Source organism: Xenia sp. Carnegie-2017, unplaced genomic scaffold, assembly GCF_021976095.1.
Source record: "Xenia sp. Carnegie-2017 unplaced genomic scaffold, XeniaSp_v1 HiC_scaffold_22, whole genome shotgun sequence".
NCBI classification, from domain to species: Eukaryota; Metazoa; Cnidaria; class Anthozoa; order Malacalcyonacea; family Xeniidae; genus Xenia; species Xenia sp. Carnegie-2017.
In genome coordinates, this window is record NW_025813485.1 from 5,652,914 (window position 1) to 5,678,730 (window position 25,817).

The 25,817-nt window shown below is 35.1% G+C and overlaps 2 protein-coding genes across 3 annotated transcripts; both read right to left on the reverse strand.

The window, feature by feature from the left end:
- Positions 1–57: 57 nt before the first annotated feature.
- On the reverse strand, positions 58–18,120 carry LOC124445084 (hypoxia up-regulated protein 1-like). Of its 2 annotated transcripts, XR_006948100.1 has the most exons (30): positions 17,966–18,120; positions 16,986–17,077; positions 16,411–16,472; positions 15,969–16,000; positions 15,377–15,455; positions 14,634–14,725; positions 14,495–14,554; positions 14,252–14,328; positions 14,026–14,098; positions 13,808–13,863; positions 13,672–13,724; positions 13,080–13,131; positions 12,737–12,809; positions 12,364–12,433; positions 11,841–11,954; positions 11,418–11,552; positions 11,165–11,247; positions 10,635–10,681; positions 9,615–9,700; positions 5,151–5,344; positions 4,839–4,983; positions 4,694–4,754; positions 4,508–4,596; positions 3,758–3,832; positions 2,560–2,912; positions 2,205–2,415; positions 1,626–1,844; positions 1,005–1,167; positions 561–698; positions 58–476 (listed from the first exon to the last, which is right to left on the reverse strand). XR_006948100.1 is itself a non-coding variant. In XM_046995791.1 (29 exons), the coding sequence occupies exons 2-29, from the start codon at positions 17,047–17,049 to the stop codon at positions 649–651; spliced, it is 2,868 nt and encodes a 955-aa protein (XP_046851747.1). In that variant the 5' UTR covers positions 17,050–17,077; positions 17,966–18,120; the 3' UTR covers positions 58–648. The 2 variants fall into 2 exon arrangements, 1 of the variants encoding a protein (XP_046851747.1); XM_046995791.1 differs by having other exon boundaries at positions 58–698.
- A 396-nt stretch (positions 18,121–18,516) lies between these two features.
- LOC124446540 (protein maelstrom homolog) lies at positions 18,517–25,805 on the reverse strand. The gene is made up of 11 exons (XM_046997383.1): positions 25,403–25,805; positions 24,686–24,799; positions 24,313–24,394; positions 24,017–24,163; positions 23,305–23,346; positions 22,862–22,992; positions 22,540–22,594; positions 21,033–21,189; positions 20,277–20,339; positions 20,025–20,209; positions 18,517–19,392 (listed from the first exon to the last, which is right to left on the reverse strand). Exons 1-11 carry the CDS (start codon positions 25,532–25,534, stop codon positions 18,881–18,883), a joined length of 1,620 nt encoding a protein of 539 aa, XP_046853339.1. The 5' UTR covers positions 25,535–25,805; the 3' UTR covers positions 18,517–18,880.
- Between the last annotated feature and the right edge of the window lie 12 nt (positions 25,806–25,817).

Sequence of the window (25,817 nt, forward strand, 5' to 3'; positions counted from 1 at the left end):
ATGCGTATTACCTCGTATGCGACTTTTTCTTTGCAAGAACGTAGATGTAGACAACGGTTCAAAGAACCTTGCTTTTATACTAGATAGCTGAAAAAATAACACAGCATTTGGCAAGTAGTATACACCAACAAAATGAGGAAACAGCTCAGAAACTAATACTTTCAAAATGCAAATGTTTCAAGATGATCGACTGCAGGAAAAAATATGAGGAAAAGTTTCGAGCATTTGCTTTCATACAATAAATACATACAAGTACGTAGCAAACGAACAGGGCATTAGAAATAGATGGTTTTAACTTTCACTCAAACTCTCTCTTCATCATATCCAATAATTTATAATTCTTTATGATCTTCACTTGACCCAGATTTACTTGATTCCGTCGTGTCGTCTGTTGGGGTATCGGCCAGTTTTTCTTTCATGTTGTCTTTGTCATCCTTTTTAAATGCAATTGTGTCCTCTTTTTCCCTCTTACTATCGCTATCCGCTTCATCATTTGCTTGTATAATTTTCTCTCCCTTCATTTCATCACTGGAATCATCTTTGTTACCGTTGGCTGATTCACTTTTCTCTACATTATCACCAGGTTCTTGTCGATTGCTTTTTCCTTCCTTAGATTCATCGGTCTTGTCGGACTCTTTGATTTTGTCATCAGATTTTTGGGATTTTCGGTTCAGTGCTGTTTGTACTTGTACTGTTATCTGTCAAAAAAGATCACAAAACTATAGAAACTGGGTCAATGTACATCTACAGTATTTGGGAAGCAAGAGAGTATTTTTGATCACATCGGAAATACCTCCAAACCACGTTCTCTCAAAACAGAATTTTCTTTAAAGCCAATACTAAGGTCATTCAGGCAAGCAACACGTTAACATTAATGACTAAATGTGTTCTCGACGTGTGAACAAAAATATTTGTTCAATTAATCGGTAAAAGCGAATAAGCTAAATTTTCATAAGTACTTAGTTTTACAATTCACGATTGTACGCCGGCACGAAATGTCCTACCTGAAGGTTTAGCCTTGGGAACGTAATATTTGGCTTTATTCAGCAAATACATCAGTTCGCGATCTAACTTGCCAGTCTTTAGTGTAATGTCTTTCACCAAAAGAACAGGATTGTCGGATGATTTGCTCTCGTTTTGTTTCTTTTCTGTTACATACAGCCATTCCTGATGATTAAATTCAAAATTAATGTACCGTTATCAAATGCTGTGAATTTGTGAAATATGTATGATAGTGTCTTACAATACAGTGTTTTAGTTCATTAAAAGAAAACTACGACTGATTTCAATCTATTCTTTTATAAAATATGAAATCGACACGTCCCTGATTTTTGTTTAGGATTCATGATCCATGGGATAGTTTATTTGAATATTTATAGGAAAAACTGTTTTTGAGAAAGATTTTATAGTCGTGGTATCGGTTGTGACAAAAAGGTTAGTCACATATAAAAATATGTATATTTATCGTGAAGAAATGTTACTCTATGCGTATGGTATAAAATGACTGAACCCAGTATTTGTATTTTAATTTACAAAATAAAAGAAACACGTTCATCACCAAATAGTTTAGTAATTCAGTCTTGTACGATTCTCGTGTTGAGTAATTGTAAACTTTAATAACTTACAATTGTCTCATTTAGAACTTTCGAAACATCTTCTAAATCCTTGTTGGTGAACATGTCTTCTCTCTCTTTCATACCAGCAATTTGACTGAGGAATGTTGCCGTTAAGTTCATGCTACGTCGAAGATTCTCCAAAGCCTCGGGACGATTTTTATTTTCAGATATTCTTAAGTAGAAATCTTTTGATGCATCTTTCAAAACGTTCAACTTCAAGTTATACACCTGTCACACACAAATACAAAATCGTACTTTCAGATTTTAAACGAAGGAATTATATTCAAACTAACCATGCAAAGTCACTCCTTTCTGGATTCCAAAAATTTATCAAAGCACGACCATACTGCATTTTAAGCGGTCTATTTACTGATATTTGGGCTTTATATTTAAAAGCGTACTCGCAGGGAGTTGGTTCATGCCATTCAGAATAAATCGTACAGTAATTTTTTTAAAATGGTAATTCTTTAACTACCGAAATGGTAAGTCAATATTCGATAGTAGTCATAGTACTCCAAACAAAGTTAAACCTTAAACTATACGTAGATATAACTGCTCTCAACCTTCGCTTAGTCATAGCTCACTTACTTCTTCGGTGGTATCCCAGCCTTCATCGTCTAGCCATTCAGAAACCTCACTCAATGTCGTCTCCAGTTTTTCTCGTTCTTCTTCAGTCATAAACATTTCGCCTTCTTCATCTGTAAGTTTATCACGAGTTTCAAATAGGAAACTCTCGACGGAGTTTTTTGCCTGGGCAATTGCTATTTTAGCATCATCACGAGCTCTTAAATTCTTCAACCTTGATTATGAACATAAACATACGTACACTTGCATAAAAATGCCGGAGTTTTGAAAAGAACTACTTTACTGGATATGCGAATAAAATCAAACTAAAATATATTGGTTTCATAAGTTTTAAATGATTACCAAGAATCAAACTTACCTCGTTACAGCGAACTCGAATCGTTCGGATGACATTTCTTGAAAATCGACAATTTCAGGTAGAACTTCAAGAGCTTCTCGTACAATGACTGGTTTTAATGGTTTTGGCGGAGTTGGGTTTTCACTTGTGCTGTTAACCTTCTCGCTGGCATTTTTAACCTTTTCTTCATTTAATTTTTTCTCTTCAGGTTTTTTCTCTTCTTTCTTTTCATTTTTAGGTTTCTCGTTTTCCTTTTCACGACTTTTTGCTTTTTCTGTTTCATCATTTTTCGCTTTCTGATCTTTCGTATCATTGCTTGCATTGTCAGTATCCTTTTCGTCCGCTTTTTTGTTTGCCTCTCCATCTGTTTTCTTCTATAACAATGAAGAGATGAAAAAGAAATTGTGATATACGATTGGCAAAGATGGCAATTTTAAGTATAAATCTCGAGAACATAAATGACCTAAATAAATGTAATTTCTCCATGAAAAACGTCACGAGCATAATTATAAATTTATAAATTAAAGTGGATGGTTTATTTGAGAACCGAGTAAAGTAAGCGCATAGTTCTCTGGCAGAGGCGTAATCAGACCGCAAGTTTTGGTCCTGCTGTGTAAATTTTAGAACATTAACATTATTCATTTCTTTAGAAATCTGTTGTTTTTACAGTGAGTAAACACAGAGAAATTAACATAGCAGGACTAAATTTGCGGGCTGGCTACGTCACTGCTACCTGGTGAATTTGGATGATAAAACCTTCTTACAGAAAATGCACCTGGCTGATGTATTCCTTAAGCAGTATCTTAGTCACCCACAATATCGGTCGTGGCTATGTCCATTTCAGATTATTGCATTAAGAAAACAGAAATATTTACACAGCACGTCCAAACATACAAGATGGCTTTGTCACTGATTTAAAACTTCAAAACAAAACTGGAATATAATGTGACATAAAACTTCAAGCGCGCTAACGCCTAAATTGTCATGTGAAGATCGTCGGGACAGAATTTGAAACTTTAGAATAACGGAAATTATGCAAACTAAACAAACTGAAGAATTGTGAAGGGGTGAGCCCTAACCTGAAATAGAATTTTTGAAGCAACCCACCCTCTCAATCATATACCCCTTGATCAAAGTAACAGTATGTATTTCAAATTGACAAATTATTTAAAAGTTAAATTAAGCCAATCTAAACAACTGTCTTCAAAGCAAAGCCCACCATTTCGTCTCCATTTTCGCTCTTTTCGCTCTCATGATCATTATTTTTCAGCTGCTCTTCCTTTTCTTCTTCAACCTAGAATAAAATCTAATCTTTATCATATGAACTTTTGATTTTCTGTTAGAAGCAGTTGCCTAATGTTGTGAAATATTCTTAGAATCTTTTAACGCCAGACGATTCTCCTTCATAATTAACGAGACAACTTTGGCGTGGAAACAAAACGTTGTATATAAATTAAGAAATTCCAAAAGGAAGTTCATACAGCTTTTTCACTTTCAAACGTAACAAGTTTTAATTTCGAAATTTACTTTGAGCATACACTTCTATTGCAGGTCGGAAGTTGACTTCGGAGTTCAGACGTTTTACGTTTATAAGAAAGTACGCGAAAAAAAATTAAATCCCGCTTTCAAATTGCGATTATTTGATGTAACTAAAATTTTCCAAGACGACCTCACGATAAAACTTCTCATTAGCAAACAAGCAACATGCATGCTGGGGTATGAAAAAAGGATAAAAGATACCTCTAACTCACACCTAGTATATCACAATATTAATTATTCAAAGAGGATCTCTCGTAAGGTGTTTGATGTAAAGAAGAAATACATCAATTTATCAACAATAAACATTTGTTATTTATGTGTAAAACAAAATCAAATATTTTTACACTTAGACGTATATATAAGAAGACATAGGGTAAGTCAAATACATAGTGTAACGTCGACTCCATCTACGTTAAAACTAATTCGTCACCTTTTTTCCTTGTTCTTTCGTTCCCTCCGATGTTTCTTCCGTTTCCGAGGACGACCCGGTAAAAAAGCTCGATATTTTACTACCCAGTTCTAAATGGTGAGTCGAAAGATTGCCATTGGTCGTTACATCAAGTGAAGGATGAAAAAATCATTCAAACCTAACACGATGGGTCAAAAGCCAACTTACTTGCAAAGGTTGATGGCTCTTCTTTTTCTGGCTCAGGAGCTTTTTCAAAGACTGATTCTATCTGAAAAACAATTACTTTTCCAATACACGTAATCAAATTTACACGATTTTGCAATTTGCTGCGATCAATTTGCAAAGCTATTACCTTCTCCAAAGAAAGAATTCCGGTCTCGTCTAACATGAAGTAAGCTTTTATTCCTTTGGAGTCGACTTCATCGGATTCGTGTTTTTTGAACGATTCAACAACACCTTTCACTTGTACGTTCATGAGATGAGAGCTACCGAGCATGCTAAGAGAAACATAGAAAGCATGAAATATTTCCATGCACAGTGTGTTTTAAATTTCCTGTTTGCGTTGTGTAAATGAACATGTACGTGCTCTACACCTTTGTCCGTAATGCCCGTAACTCGTATCCGTAGATTGGATGACTATATAAATACATACATATAAACACACCTTTGTTGATGTTCGGGCAAAAAGCTTATATCGCCATAGCTGACGGCAAACTTAAAATCTTCCGTGTTTTTGTTGAAAGTCATCACTTTTTTCTGAGGAACGACGTTGTTACGGTGAAATAAAGTTCTTTTTACTGTCTTAAACTCGCCGGTCTGTTCACCCTTTTCGTTTTTCAACGGCCTTTCAAACGTAACCTTAAAACGGAGAGAACAGTTCAGGGGTTTTGAACATTTTGCGCATGCTCAAATACGTGAATACAAAGAGCTTTTTCCAGAAAATTTTGGTATAAAATTGCTGCAAAACTTTCGAAGTTAAACACGTCTCGAAAACTATCAAATAGTGAGTTCTATAACGATAATGATATCTTTGCGCTATTATGGTTATAATAAGTAAATCTGCCTCATTTTCCCTTGAACCTAAACTGGATGTTGGTGACTATAATTCAGTATTCATAAAAAAAGTCGTCTATATCTAACAAAACATTACACTCCAGTGGGCAACCCAACCTAGTGGAAATTATTTCGCCCTCTCATTGTTATAAATGCCCTAACAACGACAGTATATACCAACTGATGTTGTTATTGCACTAATAGATATTTGCTCAGTATATTTGCTGCATGAATTCATTGAAATAACAAATGAACGCCTCTGTAACAGACATTTCTCTCAAATAATGAGCCCACTTGCAAAGTATTTTCAAAAAGCATACGTATATGAGTTTATTAGTAACGCGTTAGCCTAACTGGACTATACCACATTTGCCCCAAAAATGATTTTGATAGTCACGAAGAGAATAACTATTCTGCGCGTGCCAGCTGCCTGTTACATTGTGAACGATCACACAGTCCAAACGTAAATTTTATTGATACTAATCAACGGCAAAATGCTCACTGCTTATATGGTCACATGGCTGTTGAATGTTTGATATTATAATTTAGTCTAATTATTTTCGACAACATAGCGTCGTTGATATGCCTGTAGGGTTTCTCTTTTCTCGAAAAAAATAGGATGTAAATCCTATTGAAGGCAAACGCTACAACATTTGGGACGAAATGGAAGATTTTGATTTTGTAGTATAAGCTCTTTCGAGGCACATTTGCCAGCCATGTATAAATGTAGTCTCTCAAAGAGAAAGGCATTGGCATAATTATATATAAATATTCATGCGTCCCTGCTTTAGTTGAGAAATTCACGTGACCAAACAAGCTTTTAGTCGCTGATTAGCAGATGTCTAACGGTAATAAAAGTATTTCATTTCTTTATTTTAACCGATAAAGAACACAGTTAACTCCATGTGGATGACAAAATTCACGCTTACTATGAGAACTATTACCTATCAATAAGCTATTAAAGAATAAACCTTTGAAAACTTTCAAGCAAAACTCTCCAGATAAACCTTGAAAAACTTTCATGGCTTAGACATTTACATCAATATAAAAAGTGAAAACGTCGCTTTTTTAATTATTTTGTTGCTAAAAAGAGTTCGACGTTCGAACCGCCGTCAATATGTTGCAGAACAAAGTTTCTAAAACCAATAAAACTGCAGGAATTAAATAAAAATACGAGTGTTTGCCATGTCATTTTTGTGCGCTATTCAATGTACAAAATATTTCTGTTTAATGAAGTAGAAAGGTTTTAAACAGTGCCTAAACTCGTTGAATACAAAGTCCCAACTTTTATCTAATAACGTTATTTTTTCTGATAGCCTTCATCATATACTTACATTTATAATTTATCTTTATTCAACTTTCAATTAAAACAAAGTTGAGCATTCAACTATATCGATGATTAAGGCTTTAAGCTTTTTTTCAAATATCGAGTTCAGGATGGACCTTTTTTCGGAGTGTTTATTTTTTACAGACATTTCTCTTCACTTAAAAACTATCTTAATTCTAATATATCGGTTGTTTTTCCTTTTTGTAAGTAAAGTTTAAAAATGTTGAGCGAGGAAAAAAATTCGCAACAAGACGCGAAACATGGCGTTCACTAGGCTCACTTAATCTTTGCCATTAATTTGTACGTCGATTGTAAAAAAACTCAATAATGTTAAAAGGGAAAAAGACATCAATATCAGGCGTGTATAATAATGTGGACAACGCAAAGTTACAAAAATTTAAGATTCACACAAATTAGCCAAAATTAGTCAAATTCAGTCCGCCTCTAAAAGGTATAACATTGCAGAAAAGCAACCCATTTGTTAATACTCAGGCTACCTTTTAAAGTATGATGTATTCAGAAATCGAAGAACTCAAAAGTAATATTACAATGGAAATACAACATTTCGGTCTGTTACCGACAAAAGTAAAGCGTTTTAGCACCTTTTTTTCCAGTAGTTAATGCATATGACAAATTAATCCATTACAGTGGATTGTATATATAAAGTAGTAAACATAGTAAGGAGATGTGAGGAATACGTTTAATCCTTGAAAAGAACAACAAGAATATCTGCACTGAAACCTTAAATTATGAATACCACGTTAGGACAACATCTACAACTGAAAATATGCCGTGTTTTGGAAATGGAAAAAGAGGTAATAGTAAGGTTCCATAAGGGAAGTTACTATACAAACCACATTTGTTTGCTAATCACGACGTTCTTAACAACAATTGCAACCATATTATTAAATTCAACAGCAATTCTTACGTTCTGCATGTCACACAATTTGAATACAAGTTTACAATATTTCCTCGTATTCCTTCAATCTGTTTTTGATCTGGGAATCGGTTTGCTCGTTTCGCCATATTTTTGCGCGAAGATGATGACAGAAGCCATAACTGCCGAACCCAATTGTACATCTTTCTACCTCTTCTACAACCTCTTCTTCATATCCATCGTTTTATCGGTGGCTATGTTATCTGCCATGAGCCTTGAACGTTACCTAAGCATTATCCACCCAGTATATCATCGAGCAAAACTCACGAAAAAATGGCTGACAGCTTATATCTGCTGCATCTTCATTCCATATCTTATTGTTAGCGTCGTGGCTAAGGTCCTGGGCTCGAACAAACCACTGGTGAAATTTTACATTGCTGTTTACGCTTTTCACACACTCAGTGTCGTTTACATGTACGGCAGAATTTTTCGCGTCGCAAAGCAAGCAACAAGAAAATTTTTTGGCACGGTAAAGCTCTTATAAACATCAAAAACCCGATAAAAACCTTAAAAGATAATCGCGTCTCTCATGAAGGTGCAATACATCAATACTCAAGGAATAAAGTACAAGACACTGAAGCCTTCCGTAGTTGTCACAAACGTTTGGAAGGAAAATCTAGCGGAATATGCAGAAAATTTGACAATTTACAAAGTACCAGTACAGACAAACTGCAATGGGCGAGTTATTTTCATGAAACAACTACTTTGAATGCAGAAAAATGGACTAAATGTCAAATAAAGAATTCAAAATCACACACCGAAAGAACTGCCATTTTTTTGGGTGAAAGATGAATTGGAAATAGAGCTTTGTCCACAACCTGTTTCTGAAAGAGACAATGGTCGACAAGATGACTTGGCAAAATTAAGTGGTAAAATTGAACCTAGAGCCCAAAATAGCACTCATACAAATAACAAAAACACTATGCACAAGCCATCAAAACAGGAAACCATGAAAAACTTTAAACTGGCTGAGTCCTGTTTGTTAGAGGTCACGTGTTCATTCGTCAGTTTTATAGCTCCAGCTATCATAACGCAAATGAAAACCTCGAAAACAGAAATCGTCATGATTGAAAGATGGTGTGCCAATTTGTTTCTGCTCAGAGCCGTAGTGAGTTCGTCGATTTTTTTCTGGAAGGACAGAACAATAAGGCAAGAAGCGAAGAAGACCATTTTGAAATACTTTTGGAGAAAGTAACTATCGACATTGCTAAATCTAATGGAAATTCGATGTCAAGTATTTTCCTCAAATGAATAATTTACGTTGTTAAATTTATATAAATATACGTTGAATGGTGGATGGCCAGATAACATGCTTGTTGTAGAGTATAAGCTTTTTCTGTGTGAAATATATGTAGTAGCTACTGGTAATGACGAGTTAGTGTGTACGAATGTAATTATAGTCTTTGAAAAACTTGCACTTATACAAAAAATGTAATTCAGAGCTAAACTAGAGATCAAAGGATAGTGCCAATGTACTGCTTTTAGACAATCAAGAGAAGTCCGTACATAGCTATCATGAAACACATTATTAAACCGAGGTCTTTTAGGTGGATGTTTACGACCACGTGACTTAATTGTATTAGAAAATCATTTTCGTCAATTTGAAAATGTTAATAATAAACTAGAGTCTCGTGTCTTTATACCGAATTCTACTGAAGGAGCCGAAGACGTTTCAAGTAATGACAATGGCGTAACCAGCCCGCTTATTTGGTCCTCCTGTGTTCTTTTTTAGTTTTCACTTACTGTGAAAACAATACACTTTTAAAGAAATGAACAAGTAAAAAACGATGATAGCTCAGTAAAAATCTTACCTCAATTGGATAAGCACTTGCATCTTTCACGACAAAATTCTTCACTCGGAATCCTTTACTCATTCTGGCAGCTTGATAAACAGCACCTAGGTCAGGTGAAATTAAAAAAAAATATGAACGATGCAAAGGATACCCTACCAGTGGAATAATTTAGGTAACGAGCAATGGGGCCACACCATTGAAATTGTTACAACACATACAGATCTCACAACACACGTGATTACCATAAAGGAAGACAGTCATTTTATGACCAATAGGTATCCTATGCTGGCTATCCGTGCTAACAGTCTTATATATAAATATTCAGCACCCAGTTGAAAGATGAAGAGGTCCTACTGTTTATTCCTAATTTACTTTTGCATTTAGAGACGGTCATAATGTGGTTGACGTGAAGCAAACTTTGCTCTTTCACGAGCACAACGAGCCGAATGATGAATGTAAAAGGGGACATCTTTTTTGAAACAGCACACAACAAATAAAATACGAGTAGAAACAGATAGAATGTTTAAAAAAAGGGATGCCGAAACGTCGATAGTTGGCGAGGGAGCAAATATTCATATATGCGTGTTTTGCCTAATTATCTTCTTTTGAAATCAATTATTTTTTACATGAGCTTTGACCACAAATGTATAAATATTTGTCGATCTCAAATGCGTGTTTTGCCTAATTATCTTCTTTTGAAATCAATTATTTTTTACATGCGCTTTGACCACGAATGTATAAATATTTGTCGATCTCAAATTATCTATGCGTGTTTTGCCTAATTATCTTCTTTTGAAATCAATTATTTTTTATATGAGCTTTGACCACGAATGTATAAATATTTGTCGATCTCAAATTATCAACGTTCCAGCGTCCCATATGCTTAAAACAGAATGTTCTACAAACAGGAAAGTAATCGTTTGCCAAATAATCATAAGAAAACTCTGCAGTACATATGCATCAGGAACAAAAAAGATCATCTCAAAACTACATAACTCATGCATAATCTGTTCATCTTCTTATGTATTGAACACTCACCCATCGCTGCTGCCTCGTCAGCATTAATGTTCTTACTGAGCTCTGGCCTACAAGAAATTAAAATGCATTTATTTGAAATGAAAATGTTGCGTTGGGAGTTCATCGCATGAATGTTGCTGCGCGCAGTTACATAACTGGACTAACACACATACTTAAATGCCAATTAAAATACATTATGTAATGTAACTAAAACTATATTTAAACAATATTCACACAATGCGAGTGTAAGATGAAATTAAGAATAACAAACAGGAGGCTGTTTTTGCTGGAAAGTGCCATGAAAATTTGTCGCCTTTTTTCAATCGGAAGTGCCTTATCCTAGAAGTTTGCCCATGGTAAATATATGACAACAGCAGGCTGATTTGAATGACACAAGAGTTCATCTACTGTGATAGATAAAGATCAGAGAATAATAATTCGATAATATGATTGATCAATTGCTTTTGACAACTAATGATGATCATACGAACGTTTGTAGGTAGAAATTACGATTAGGTTCAAGCAGGAAGAAGAACAGGAAATTGCCTTACTTCTTCACAGTACTAAGAAGAATTTCTTGAACTTTAGGGATTCTAAATCCGCCACCAAGAACAAGCACACTCTCTATCTCGTCCTACAAATAATAAAAAGGATTGAAAATAAGAAAATACACAACTTCTAAGGGTTTGCGTTACTTTTCTTGTCATACTTCCAAAGACTTTTTAAGAAATTTTTCAAGCACAAAATCAACGATCTTCAAACTCACAATCTCAAATGTCTAAAATCTCAAATGCAATATCTTACAAGTGTAACAGAAGATGACTTCAATGCTTGATTAACTGGACCAGCAACTCTGTCAAAGAGATCAGCACTCATTTCTTCGAATTTGGATCTCGTTACTTTGGCTCGGAAATCTTGATCTTTAAAAACGCCTTCTATCTACAAATAACGACATTGAATGGTTTATTTCTTTGCAGCCTGCATAAGATTAACCAACGCATACCTGCACATTGATACAGAAACAAAAATTTTAGCTATATAGCTACGCTATACATTATATCTATATACGCCGAAACAAAATAGTGTAATCATGTACATTGGTCATAATGATAAATACGTAACAAATGTGCAAAAGGTGCAATTTAACTTACTACTCTAAACTTGAGTTTAGTTTTTTCAGCATTAAATATTAGAAATGATTTGATTAAATGCATAGTGTCGAGAAACCTGTGAGAAAGTCTCTGTATTAGCACTCAGAACTTGCTTCACACGCTTTGCTTCTTTAAGAAATTTATTCATAGAGCGAGGTGAAGTGGTAGGGTCCAGGCCTTTGTGTTGCTCCTGTAAATTCACATACAAACACAGAAACAATTGTAAAGCCTAAATCACAAATACAACGATCACGAAAAGTAACACATTATGTTGGTGCAGCACTTTCTTCGAACTTGTAAACTTGGTACTTAACAAGACAGCAGAGGGATCGCACATCCTATGTTGATGGTCTATATGTACATGCAGTAGACTAATGGACTATATCCAGGAGCCTGATAGCCTACATTGACAATTATGATGGTTAACATCTTATAGACTGGTGTCTTACAGTAATCTAGCATGCTCCGACATCCAGCAAGCACATGATCTACAGTAAACTGGCATTTGGCCAAAATCTAGCTTTCTGATAACCGAAACAAAACGCATAGTATTGTACATTCGTGGACTATATGTAGCTAACAATGTTCATTTTACTCACCATAAACAGCTCAACTAAGAGATCTCGGATACGAAAATCAAACTCTCGACCTCCCAATGTACGATCAAATCTACAAAATTCGATATTCATTATCGTTCTGCGTTGTCGATCATGCGCACTTTGACAAACGTTTCAAGTCATTGAAAATGCAACAAGATACACAAAACAACGCCATACCCAACACCTTTCACGACAAGTTGGTGTCAGTCATGCGCACTTTGACAAACGTTTCAAGTCATTGAAAATGCAGCAAAATACACAAAACAACGCCATACCCAACACCTTTCACGACAAGTTGCAGTCAGTCATGCGCACTTTGACAAACGTTTCAAGTCATTGAAAATGCAACAAAATACACAAAACAACGCCATACCCAACACCTTTCACGACAAGTTGCGGAGCAGTTTCGGCTATTCCTCTATCCTTTACTTTGGTAGTGCTATAACCTACAGAAGAAATACGGACTTGGTGAATTTAAAATGCTTCTTACAGAAAATTTAGTAGTCAGTTTCATTTTTCACATTGAAAATGCAAAAAAACACCTCCACCCTCGAATTCATGAATAAAAGCATGTCGGAAAATAAAAAAATCGGCAGTCAGGAGTTGACTAAAACTAAGACTATAAAACCCCAGTTCAACAACGACGAAGAGGATATTATTATAAAGTGCAGTAAGACCCGCATGTACACGGTCTTTCTAAAAATATGCATACATACCAACAATAGTCGCAGTTGTACTCGTTCCTCCCATGTCGTAAAACATATAGATCTGCAAAACAAGCATTTACATTTCCACGTATGTAACTTCATGTAACTATAAATAAAACTAATTAGAAGTCCAAGGATAAAGATAAAGATATGGCACAAAATTGTATGACAATGCCAGATGAGAATAACCATGGTATGCAATATTGTGTGACAACGCGAGATAAAAACAAGCATCTAACGCGAGATTTTGTGACAACGTGAGATAAAAATAAGCATCTAACGCAAGACTGTGTGACAACGCGGATAAAAACAAGCATCTAACGCAAGACTGTGTGACAACGTGAGATAAAAACAAGCATCTAACGCAAGACTGTGTGACAACGCGAGATAAAAACAAGCATCTAACGCGAGATTTTGTGACAATGCGAGATAAAAATAAGCACCTGGTACGACATTGTTTCACAGTGCTCAGGACAGGATGAAAATATGAATTTTACGGGACATTTTATGATATGGTTTTGTCCTAAATATATTGTAGTCCATTGCAATCCAGAAGGCATGCGTCAATATCCTTCAAGAAGCGCACAAGCCTTTGACTTACCCTTTCTGTTGCATTAAAGGAATTGTATCGGAAAACACCAAAGTTCAGTGCAGCTAAAAATACACCAAATTATGTCAAAAGCAATTTGGAAAAATTCAGAAAGCAAGTTAAACTACGTGGAATAAATATAACTAACCTGCCGTATTGTCATTCATCAACTGAAGAACATTTAAGCCAACCATTGAAGCTGATCTATAACATTTAGCTTAGTAGGTATTTGTTCGTAGCTGTCACATACACAAGCTTTCAAGCCTTTACAATCTGACAGGCTAAATGTTTTGCGTAATCAGATAGAAAAGGCTTGAAATTTAAATAACCAGTAGCAAGAAATCAAGGGCAACAATACGTGCTTACCTTTGTATTGCCCGTCTTTCTGCTTGAGTGAAGAATGGTGGCACAGTTATAACAACGTCTTTGATTGGTTGATCTGCAACACAACACAATTGAAACAGTCCATGACGAATACACAAAGATTGTTCACATTATTCATGTAATGCATGGACATTTCAACTGGGAGAAAATGGGCGCAAAAGACCAAAAATTATGTTAAGCCACAAACAAAAACATTTGTGATCAGTACCTGCGAATTTCTCGGCAATAGTGCGAGAGTTGTTTAATATCATACCAAGCAGCTCTTCAACAGAAAACGCTGTTTCGCTAGAATACATATTGATGACTTGTCTTTACAATACAAATTATAATATAGCCTTAAACATATAAAATTCACATGACATATAGCCTTAAACATATAAAATTCACATGACATATAACCTTAAACATATAAAATTCACCTGACATATAACCTTAAACATATAAAATTCACCTGTCGTGTTGAAATAGAATTGATTCTCTGTCATCTTTTACGATCTCATAATAAGGAAATCTACAAAAAAACAGTAGCTCATGTTTATCTGAAAGTGATATTAATTCAACTCGTCCTCTGTGCTTGAAGGTAGTTTCACCTTTTTCTATACATTTCAACAAGAGGATTGCCGATTTTCTTCCCGATAACATCAAGAAGGTAAAGGTACGCAGACTTTGGATTCTTCACGGCCTAATCACATCGAAACGAAAGAGAAAAATATAATCGAATAATAAAAGGCCAACGTCCAGCAAAATATCATCACTTTGCTTGTATACGTCGCTCGAAAACTGTATCTGAAAAAGAGGTCTATCATCCAGAGCATATTCTCCAGCCAGTTGGCTCCTTCAAACCTACTCGTCTTTACCTTTGGCGCATGCGTTCAACTCAAAACGTATTTCGCGTCTGCGCCATTGTAACTAACTTCTTGCTGCAGAGCGTAATTATACCAGTTACTTCCAAAAAAACATATAAAACATTACATCTCAGTGGGAAAAGAATTCAAAATGGACATTTTCCTAAAACCGAAAAGTTCAAAACTGTCCGAATAAAATAAGTTGCTGTTATTTTTATAAAATAAGTTACCCATAAAGACGAGACGTCAGATTAACAAATTAAATACATTTCTGTTCAGTGATATGACGATATGACGTCATTTGTGATAAGAACAAAAAGTGACCAATCGCCCACCGCCATTTGTAATTTATGAACGAGAAATTTTCGCGACGTCAAACCTTGCGTCGGCCCTCTCTTAAATACATTATGGCCCTCGACCAATAAAATTGCTTGAATTCCAAACGGTTATTATCTTGTGAACTATCATGTACAATGAAAGACACTCACCACACCCATGGCAGGATCGCTAAATAGCCTCTCATCATCTTTTAAAGAGACAACTAAAGGTGTTTTTCTTCTTGATTCTCTAATAAAGTTCGAGTTTTGAATTAAGTTACATATCAACAAAACGTTCATGTTTGCAAAGCAATGATGGCACATCAAAGCAATCAACTCATTAACACATTTAGATTCAAGGGAAATGATATGAAAGATAAATGAAGTGACTTGAACATAGTTTCATTGTGCTTGAGTGATTGATTTCAACATGGCAATCACTGAAACTTAATTTACAAAAAATTTTTGTGTGATAACGCAATCAGTGTCTTTGGCGCTTGTCTTTTTTAAAACGTTCCATCATTTATTGAAAAATATTTTTGCATCGTTGAATTGGAAAACTATCTATTGAGTTCAGTAATAAAAGTACCATGGCAGGTATTATTTGTAAGTCAAAGCATATGACCAGAAACAAAAAGTTCACATTTAATGTTTAAAACTTTTTTGGACATTCAAACAGAAGCCAATGTCACACTATGAGACAAAATGTTTGAATAAATGGTACATACACACAACACACTTGACGAAATTCTGGTTTACTTACATATTGAGAGCTATTTCCATAGGAACTCCAGGCTAATGTAACAAAACATGTAACATGTAATTAATTGAAAAATGCAACTTAACCAGAGGTAAATTAAGTGCATATCAAAACACATTATAGGAGGACAGTTTTTCATGAAAATAACTGTGTTGGTATGTATATCAAAGCAATTGTTATGGATTTCCAAAAAATGAAATCTTGAATTGCATGTAAATTTGTACATAAAGTGTGTTGAAATGTAAATACATCCAAAAATATACCATAATTTATTTTGATGCAAATTCTGCCATTTTATTGTACCATGCAAGTTCCAAGAGTATCTGGTACACCATATCACAAATATAAATAGCTTTATAGATTCCGAAAGATAAATTGGCAGGAACAAGATTTAAGTGGCATAAAACATATCTAGATGGATATCATATGAATATTATAAATATACCTTAACAATAGCAATTTTCATAAATTCACTACCAAGATCTATTGACATCACAGCCAATCCATCTATAAAATTTGTACAGTTATGGTTTTTGTGAATAAACAACTGTTCTTCAAAAAGGATTTCAAAACTGAGGCTTATGTATGTAATAGTGGTATATAGTTAAGTACATGTAAAAATTTGTGAGCAATCTCTCATTTTCATAAATTAAGTTTAAAAAAAATTAACAATTAATATGTTCTGAATCTCATATTGCACAACTAAAATGAGCAATCAAACAGGCATATGGGTTTGGGGTTGGTGTGGGTGCACCTCCCCCTCCCAAAGAAACTTGGATGATTGAAAAATTGGGCAAATTTTACACATTAGTTGGATGAAAACATGGCGGAACCTTCATTGTGAGTTGGGGAAAATATTTACTGCCACCCCAGAAATGATAGCTCCCATATGCCCATGAGCAATCATAGTGAAAACATGTTTAAATAACAACAAAATTCATTATATACATGGGTAATTACTTAGTCACTGACTGAAGATGCAAACTATAAATTCTACACAATCAAAACATTTAAAGTTACCTGAATAAGATATGAAATATTTAGTTAAAATTATAAACACGATACAGTAATGGAAACTCTTCATTGTTTCTTGAACAACTATTGCATTTATTCTAAATGTAAACATAAAAAAAGCATTCATAGTTACTTGATTTTGAAGAAAAGTTAACTTCAAGCAATTAACTATCTACTCTAAGTATTTATGTGGCAAAACAATTTTCATCATAATATGGAGCATCACAAATGTGCAGTTTCAACTGTTAGAAGATGCAATTCCATGTAGCCAATGCTGAAGGATCTCAGCAAGGACTTTACATGGGATAAATATTTATCTCAAAACATTTTGTAAGATGCAAACAAAAAAGGTTTTTGTATCTTTTGGTCTGCAAATCAGGACAAAAAAGTATTTATACCTGGTTATCAGTGGTTTAGCTAGTTTTAAGTGAGGTAGCTAGCCACAGGTTTGGTTGTGCCGGTGGCATGTTCACTCACTGTATAATTGCATTAACAATAGTAAAGAAATAAGATTATTATGCTAATGATGTGCAATTTACATAGCACAGCCAAAACTAGCAATGTGGCTATACTTGTATTTGTCAGACATACCAAGATTTAATGGCAAACTTATGCTTGTTAGATTTAGTTTACATTGCACATTAGATGGAACTGGACGTTAACTCCTATTCACATCAATTCCTGCACACAAATTTATGTTGCAACTTGCAACTCCTGTTTTAACGTTTTATCAACCTTTATTACACTGATAGTTTGAGGATTCACAAAGCTTATATGATATGTGTTACAACAAAATCATTGAAATCTATATAAAGTCAACAATTAAAGATGATCTAGTATATTAAAAATCATTAGTATATTTGAATCATTATTATATTAAAAATATTAGGTAACACATGTATTTTATACTATGAAACTAGAGTGAACTTCGATACCCTATGAAATTTTAACTCCAAAATGATGTAAAAACTTTTCATAACTCTAACCTTTAACAAAATGTCGTGTTATGTGTATCGTTTTATATCGTAAAAGTCAAAATATGTATCCTTTAAATTAGTTCTCCGGTTCTTTGAGTCGAGTGTTCAAATTCAACATCCATTCATAATTTCATATCGTTGTTGTGACACCGGTATCTGTCTGGAGCAAGTGGTCTGGACGCGTCGAGCTCTGATTGGTCCACAAGAAGTTGAAATGTTTTAATTCTGTGTATTCACCCTTCAAAATCCACGTGTCTACTATGAGTTTATATTGGTTTTTATTTGAGTTCAGCTTGTCAATACTTTTCTCTTGCACGTAACGTTCGAGACTTCGAGCTTCAGATTATTTCAACAAGTAAACGCTGCGTTTTGGAGTTCAAATTAAAATGCAATTGCCAAGGTCGTCACGGCGCTTTCTTATTTCGCATGAAATTTCGCACTTTGCCTTGAGAATGCATAGTGCACATGAAGCTAATTCTTATTTTCTACAACATTTTTGAGTGCTTTTGCTTTGATTGCAAACATTGATTACTTGAAAGGTACAATATTCAACAACTCTGTCCAAAAAGTTACATATTTATTACAAGTATAGCTGTTATATACAAGTTAATCATTCAATCGAGACCCCTAAGGTAAAAGTAAAAACAGAAATAAAATCACAAAAACACAAAAACACTGCAGTATGCTGTGCTAGTCGACAATTTTTAAGCCATGTTTCGTCTACTTTTAAAATCATTATGTCGTCATTAGCAAAAGGAGATAAGGCACTACGATTTTATAACTTCACATTCTCGAAAAAAGACAAAAAAACAACGGAAAATAAGCACTATTAGACAGGTTTGTAAACTTTTAACAACAACAAAACATGAATAATTATGGTCCGTCTTACTTCAAATAACTTAAAAACCGGATTCACTTTCGATTTCAGTAGCCGTAATCATCTTTATCGAAAAGCGAAAAACTTTCAAAGTCTTGCTCTAACTTTACTGCAGGTGAAGAGGGTATTGCAGATGAAGCACTCGAAGGCAACTGCCACGATGTTGGTGGAAAGGGAGCACTCGATGGATGCGGAGCTGATTTCCCTCCAGCCCAACCTATCGGGGTCGTATGAGGTGTACGGACCTCCTGACCACGTCCAGCCCCTAAGGTACCTGACCATGGTGATGAGGAAGTACGAACTCCTTCTGTAGTACCAGGTCCTGCAGTGACACTTAGAATACTACTCGTGCCACCTAGCACGAAAGGATTCCTTAAAGAATTGTAAAGAGCAGCTCGACCACGGCCGCGTCCTCTACCATAAAAATGAAGTCCTGTCGAAAGCGTGCTTGGTAAGTTTTTGGTAGGAGTTGCTACTTCGCGAACTTCCGCTGACTTTAGAACGTCTTGGTCGTACGTGGGGCCGCGTTCAGTATAAAGATGTTTCTTGTTCTTGTTAACTGAAAAAGAAATCCTACGAATGTCAAAGTAGACTTTGGTCCTCGCTTACGACATAAGCATAAGCATAAGGACAATTGTCCTCACTTGCAATAAGCTGCCATGAGCATATATATAAGAATAAATACGCATAAAAAGAATGGGGACTTTTGATAATCTTGTGCCTGTGTTTATATCGCAAGTAATTAAAAGGACGAGGCTTCAATACCCTATTTGAAGGACATGGCAACAATAATATTGATGCACATACGTCTGCAATATTGCTTCATTTTCTCACACAATACACAAGTTCAGTTCAAGTCTTTAACAATTACGGTGAATTGCCTTTTTTATTTGCTTAGACAATTTCGATAACAGAAATGGACGACCTATACATCGATACAACATCATGTGTTGAACTTACTTCATGTGCTGCATGCATTTAGCTACTCAAATTAGGTCAAACTTAAATGAACATGGTGATAGAGCTGTCAACTAAAAACGCGAACGTGAATATTGGAGACTGAGTTGTGTCATCTTACACGCGAACGATGAAGAATGCGTGACCTTAAAGTTATTTCACACAAGCATGGTGTGAAAGGGAAGTAACGCAGACGGTTCAAACCGTACCATTACTAAGTAACAATGAACATACCGTATCCATTTCGGTAACCAGTTCTCTCCTGACCATCTATTGTTTGACCATCGTTTTTACTATGTCGACCTGTCGACATCCATGGCGTGATGACGACGCATGTATCGCCGTCAGATCTCTCAGGGACATGCTTTGACGTCAATTCAATGTCGAATGCTCGACATAAGACATCTGACATGCAAAAACTTTTAAAAAAAACTTCATTGTCTCTACGTGAATATAAAAATTGAACTTTTCAACGCAACAACTTACCAATATCGTTGCACTGTTCCCAATGCACAGAATTTATTATCAATTTCCTCGTGCCATTTACATCTAGAAGTGCAAGTGAAAAGTTACGTACAGTGTGTAAAATCGAAACGCAGACGGTTAGACCTCTATCACGTGGAAAAACCTTGGTTCCTCGTCTAGTTCAACCTTTCCTGATTTAGTATTTCCACTCAAAACTGTAATTTTTGCCTTCTTTCAAAGAAAATTTAAATTTTATTACTTCAGACGATTGAAGACAATATTGAAAATGATGTTAACAAAATGCACTAGTATATATAGGGGACTACATACATACAGGAGAACATATCAATCCAGGCGCAATGTTAAAGGTCAAGACCTAACAGTTTTTGTTTCATTACAGTTAAGTACATTGTATTAAGCTAGGTGCCAACACTCTCAACATGTTAAGCCTTAACGGTTTGGTGACCACGTGGAAAGTTCGAGAAAGTTCAACACCGCTCAATGCCACTCTACACTCTCAAATGTTCAGAACATGTAGAGAGCATGTTGAGTCAACATGTTGAGCCTTAACGGTTTGGTGACCACGTGGAAAGTTCGAGAAAGTTCAACACCGCTCAATGCCACTCTACACTCTCCAATGTTCAGAACATGTAGAGTCTACAATGTAGAGAACATGTTGAGTCAACACAATGAGAGTATTTGCACGTTGCCCAAGTTAATGCATCAATTGTTTTATGACTTGTATTCTCTATTCAAGCGACTGTAAAAACAACAAACCTTGTTCCAGAATTATAATCGAAAACCGTCGTTGACAATATCTCCATTGCATTGTGCAGTGTTATTACTTTACCATCAAAAGCTTCCCCAGATTCCATGAATAAATCGCAAACCAAACCTTCCAGCTCGTACACATGCTTTAATTTGTTCGAGCTTCCTGAATATTAAAACAATCTTAAGATAAAGTTACAACAAGGTCTATTTCAAAAGATGATGTATTAAATTAGGTAATATCAAGATGCTACAAAGTACTAAACCACGTATTCAAAGTGTATACGTCACTTCTTATTTGCAAGATGTGAGGTTTTGGTAATATTAAATTTACACTACCAATGACGTCACATTGCAATGTAAAAACCTGAATAATCGCCTTCGCTTATAAGCCACTGGCTAATAAAAGTTTGTAAGGCCTTTTTTATGGGCTTATACATGGGAATAAAGGATATTTTAAGGATTTTACACTCGGTGAATGCAGTGAATGTGGTGAATGCAGTGAATGTGGTGAATGCAGTGAATGTGGTGAATGCAGTGAATGTGGTGAATGCAGTGAATGTGGTGAATGCAGTGAATGTGGTGAATGCAGTGAATGTGGTGAGTGCAGTGAATGTGTTGAATGCAGTGAATGCGGTGAGTTCAGTGAATGCGGTGAGTGCAGTGAATGCGGCGAGTTCAGTGAATGCGGTGAGTGCAGTGAATGCAGTGAATGCGGCGAGTGCAGTGAATGTAGTGAATGCAGTGAGTGCAGTGAATGCGGCGAGTGCAGTGAATGTAGTGAATGCAGTGAGTGCAGTGAATGCAGTGAATGTGGTGAATGCAGTGAATGTGGTGAGTGCAGTGAATGCAGTGAATGCAGTGAGTGCAGTGAATGCAGTGAATGTGGTGAGTTCAGTGAATGTGGTGAGTGCAGTGAATGCGGTGAGTTCAGTGAATGCTGCGAGTGCAGTGAATGCAGTGAATGCGGCGAGTGCAGTGAATGCAGTGAATGTGGCGAGTGCAGTGAATGTGGTGAGTGCAGTGAATGCAGTGAATGTGGTGAGTGCAGTGAATGCGGTGAATGCAGTGAATGCAGTGAGTGCAGTGAATGCGGTGAGTGCAGTGAATGCGGTGAGTGCAATGCAGTGAGTGCAGTGAATGCGGCGAGTGCAGTGAATGCAGTGAATGCGGTGAGTGCTGTGAATGCGGCGAGTGCAGTGAATGCGGTGAGTGCAGTGAATGCGGCGAGTGCAGTGAATGCAGTGAATGCGGTGAGTGCAGTGAATGTGGTGAGTGCGATGAGTGTGGTGAGTTTAGCAAATGCAGTGACCAGTCAACACAGTCTATTATAATGGTTTATATGTGGGTGCAATTTCTGCGCCTATGCACGAGCAAGACTATTGACCTAAGCATATTAACAATGCAGACTTGACTTTTCTTTCAAATCGATGATAGCAAAATCATGCCAAATTTTTTAAGACATAGTTTATTTTCTTCAATCCACAAAATTGAATAAAAATATCATAATAAATACCTGCAGAATGTGCCAGCCATATGAGAGAGAACTCTACTAACTTTGATTGCGAAGCCTTAGAAATAAATGATACATTACAACTTTATGTAAAACATGCAGATATAGCAGATATGAACTACTCGTGGTCTTGCCTTAATGTTACTTACTGTCAGGAAGGGTACAAGTTAAATGGTTGAAAGTTTTTTAATGTGGAATATTGCTATGTTTGGGACTATTTTCAGATGACAAAAATTGAAGTTGGTTTGTGCAAACACTTGTTTTTGCTATTGTGAGAGATAGTAGACTGTTATAATCAAAAGCAAAATAGATTATTCTTATGCACCTTGCAGTACAATGGAGGATATTGGCCATCATTTTGCCGCCCTGAGCTGAGAAAATCCAATAAGTCTTCATAAATTTGGCTATATGAATCTGTCGCAAGACCTTCAATCGGTATTTTATGAGTAGCCTCACCTTAATCAAAGTAAATATCTTGATCAAAGTAAATACTTTAAGCAAGGTAAATAATTATCAAAAGAAGCTACAAATTAGCTAAATGAGCCAGAATCTACATCTCAACAAATCCAATAAATTACGTCTAAGCATAGTTGTTATACTACTGATTAATAACAAAAGATTTGCTTTTAACAATTCCCACAAGAGCCTATACCTAAAATTAAGAAAACATTATAATAAGAAAGTAACCCAAACATAACCACTATAAATACATATATATATATAAATACATATAAATACATAGATGTAAACATGTATATATCTACTCACTTTTCCTCATTGCTTCATATCTGAATCCAAGAGGAATTTGTCCTACAAATATCACATTAACACATAGAATTTAAAATATGTTTATGTTCTATCAACTGCAGTCAATAACTCTACATTTTCTACAACAATGGTTAACTCAAATGTCCTATAAACAAGTAGAAACAATCAACTTCTAAAGTGAGCAAATTGAATAGCAATTTGAAATTTGCATCCATAATTAAATCTTTTACAAACATTCAGGGCTGGATCAAGGAGGGGGAGTGTTATGATTGGTCGCATTCATGTTGCAAGAGAAATATAAAAATCCTAGCATGGAAGATCAGATATTAGTTATTAAATAAAAGTTCATATTATAGGGAAGTTTCAAGTGTTCCCATTAGATTTCAACTTCGCATTTTATTATAGACTATGGATGGGATCAAATTCTATGTTCAAACAATATATCATAGAAGCGTTGGACTCATTATTGTAAGAAAATCATAGTAAAAAATAAAACATATGCTTTGGCTGAAACATTAAAATGAAATATCACAATTTTTATAGCACATATTTTTTCTAATGGCAAAAAATTATAGTTTTCGAGTTTTTGACCATAACAGATGTCAGTCAAGTGGGATGGCTTTTCTTTTCTGCACAAGCTTCATCTGCCCCTGCAAACACTACAATATTATTGCTGCAGCAAGTGTTTTGTGATAAAAAAACAAATAATTACCTGGATAAATGAATTTATGAAAGCTACGAATGATGCCATACTGCAAAGAATACTCAACCAAGCCCATTTCACATGGCATAAACCGATCGCCAGGTAGGTCACATAGGCTCATAAAGTCAACCATGTAAAACTTCTCAACTGTGACATCTAAACAAGAAATATAAAAATGAAAACCTGTGGTATTCTCATGATAGCAAATACGATTTCAAAAATACTTAATTTTTGAATTGAATTAACCAAAGTTATAAAATATTATAAAATTTTAAAAAATAATACATGTCTTAAAAATAACCAACCTTTTCCTAACCAGGACTCAACTACCCTCTTTCTTACATTTCTTCTTCTTGTTTCCTTAATCTGCACATTATCCACACGTTGCTATAAAAAGATTACTAATTCCTAATAAAGAAACTAAAAGCAAAGAGTCTTCAATAAGAAATATCTGACCTAAATGTTACAATAGACATAAAGTCTTCAAAGAAGAAGAAAAGACTGCTAGAAACATTTCTAATCCAATTAAAGAGAACTTTTTCATAAAAGTGACAAAACATATCAGGTAAGTAAGTATATAAGATGTGAAACTGGACAGATACAGAATCATACTATTATTTTGGCCTACATTGCTGATAATTATTTGATTAATACTAGTGACTTCACAAGAAAACCTACTGATATGTATTGTCCTGTGCAGTCCATAGCATCTGGACGTGAATTATACTGACGACATTCCTTCTCTCTTTTTGCCTCATTCATGTATGGCTCCTTTTCTTCTTTTGTAAGAGCCTGAAAATGTAGGAGCTCTATTTTACATATTTTGAAATTCAAATGACATTTTGCTTTATTAAAAAGTGGCATTCTTAATACTTGAAGAACATGTCGTTGCCAAAGACCAAAGTTAGAAAGAATATTTAGAGAACAGCAATTGCAAGACACCAATTTCCATCAAATGAAATGCAAATAAAATGTGCAAAAAATCAAAGCCAGGTTCAAAGCCAAAAAAATCAAAGTATTCAAGAGCAAGTTTATGATCATTTGCAGAGTTTGGAAAACATATGGGAAAAATATGTATCTGGTTAAGTCTAATCACATATAACGGTAAGGGGAGGGGTAGGGGTATGAATTTTAAACCATGCCATATGAACTTCCCTTACAAGTTATTAGTTCTTTGTTGTTGTTTGACATGAGACAAAACTGTGTCCTTCGATTGTCTAAATCTTCATGGATCATCGGTCCGAAAACACTCATTTAACAAGCATAAAATTTTCCTTCAATTAGAACATTTCATACGTTTTCATCGTCGCCTCTTTGTTCTCCTTCTTCTCATTAAAACTTCATCGTCAATTAATATGAATTTTAAGCATACATAAATGATAAATATATACTCACAGCCCATCGTGGTCCAGCAAGGTCTGCCAGTTGTTTATTATTCTTCACTACAATTCCTTCCCGCTTTAATAGTGGACGCAATGATTGCATATATAAAAAAAAGCCATTGGGCGTATTCTTCTTCGAAGGCATTACTGCTTATTGCTAAAGCGAAAAATATCTTCAACGCACGCAAGCACGAGGAAAGACGAATGTTAATGTAGTTAATACACAACCCAATGACAATTTGGTTTGTTTCGTCGCATGTCAAATATTTGCTTCCTTTTTAAAACGATAAAATTGAATAAAAAAGTATGCATGTGCCACAAAAGCTACCGCGTATATTTTAAAACAAAATACTTTATTTTAAATACTTTTAATTCGTGTCAGTGCCTTCACCAATTTAGCCATTGACTTTATTATGGATGGATTTTAC

Bases quoted from the DNA above. Each gene is read 5' to 3' on its own strand.
- LOC124445084 (XM_046995791.1), bottom strand. From the start codon at position 17,049: ATGAAGAGTTTCCATTACTGTATCGTGTTTATAATTTTAACTAAATAT. The intron at 11,955-12,363 runs GTGAGTAAAATG...GTGAATTTACAG, and splicing joins TCTTAGTTGAGCTGTTTATG to GAGCAACACAAAGGCCTGGA. The intron at 2,913-3,757 runs GTGGGCTTTGCT...TCATTGTTATAG, and splicing joins GCGAAAATGGAGACGAAATG to AAGAAAACAGATGGAGAGGC.
- LOC124446540 (XM_046997383.1), bottom strand. From the start codon at position 25,534: ATGCCTTCGAAGAAGAATACGCCCAATGGCTTTTTTTTATATATGCAA. The intron at 23,347-24,016 runs GTAATTATTTGT...TGATATTTGTAG, and splicing joins TCATAAATTCATTTATCCAG to GACAAATTCCTCTTGGATTC. The intron at 20,340-21,032 runs GTTTGTTGTTTT...TTGCACTTCTAG, and splicing joins GATTATAATTCTGGAACAAG to ATGTAAATGGCACGAGGAAA.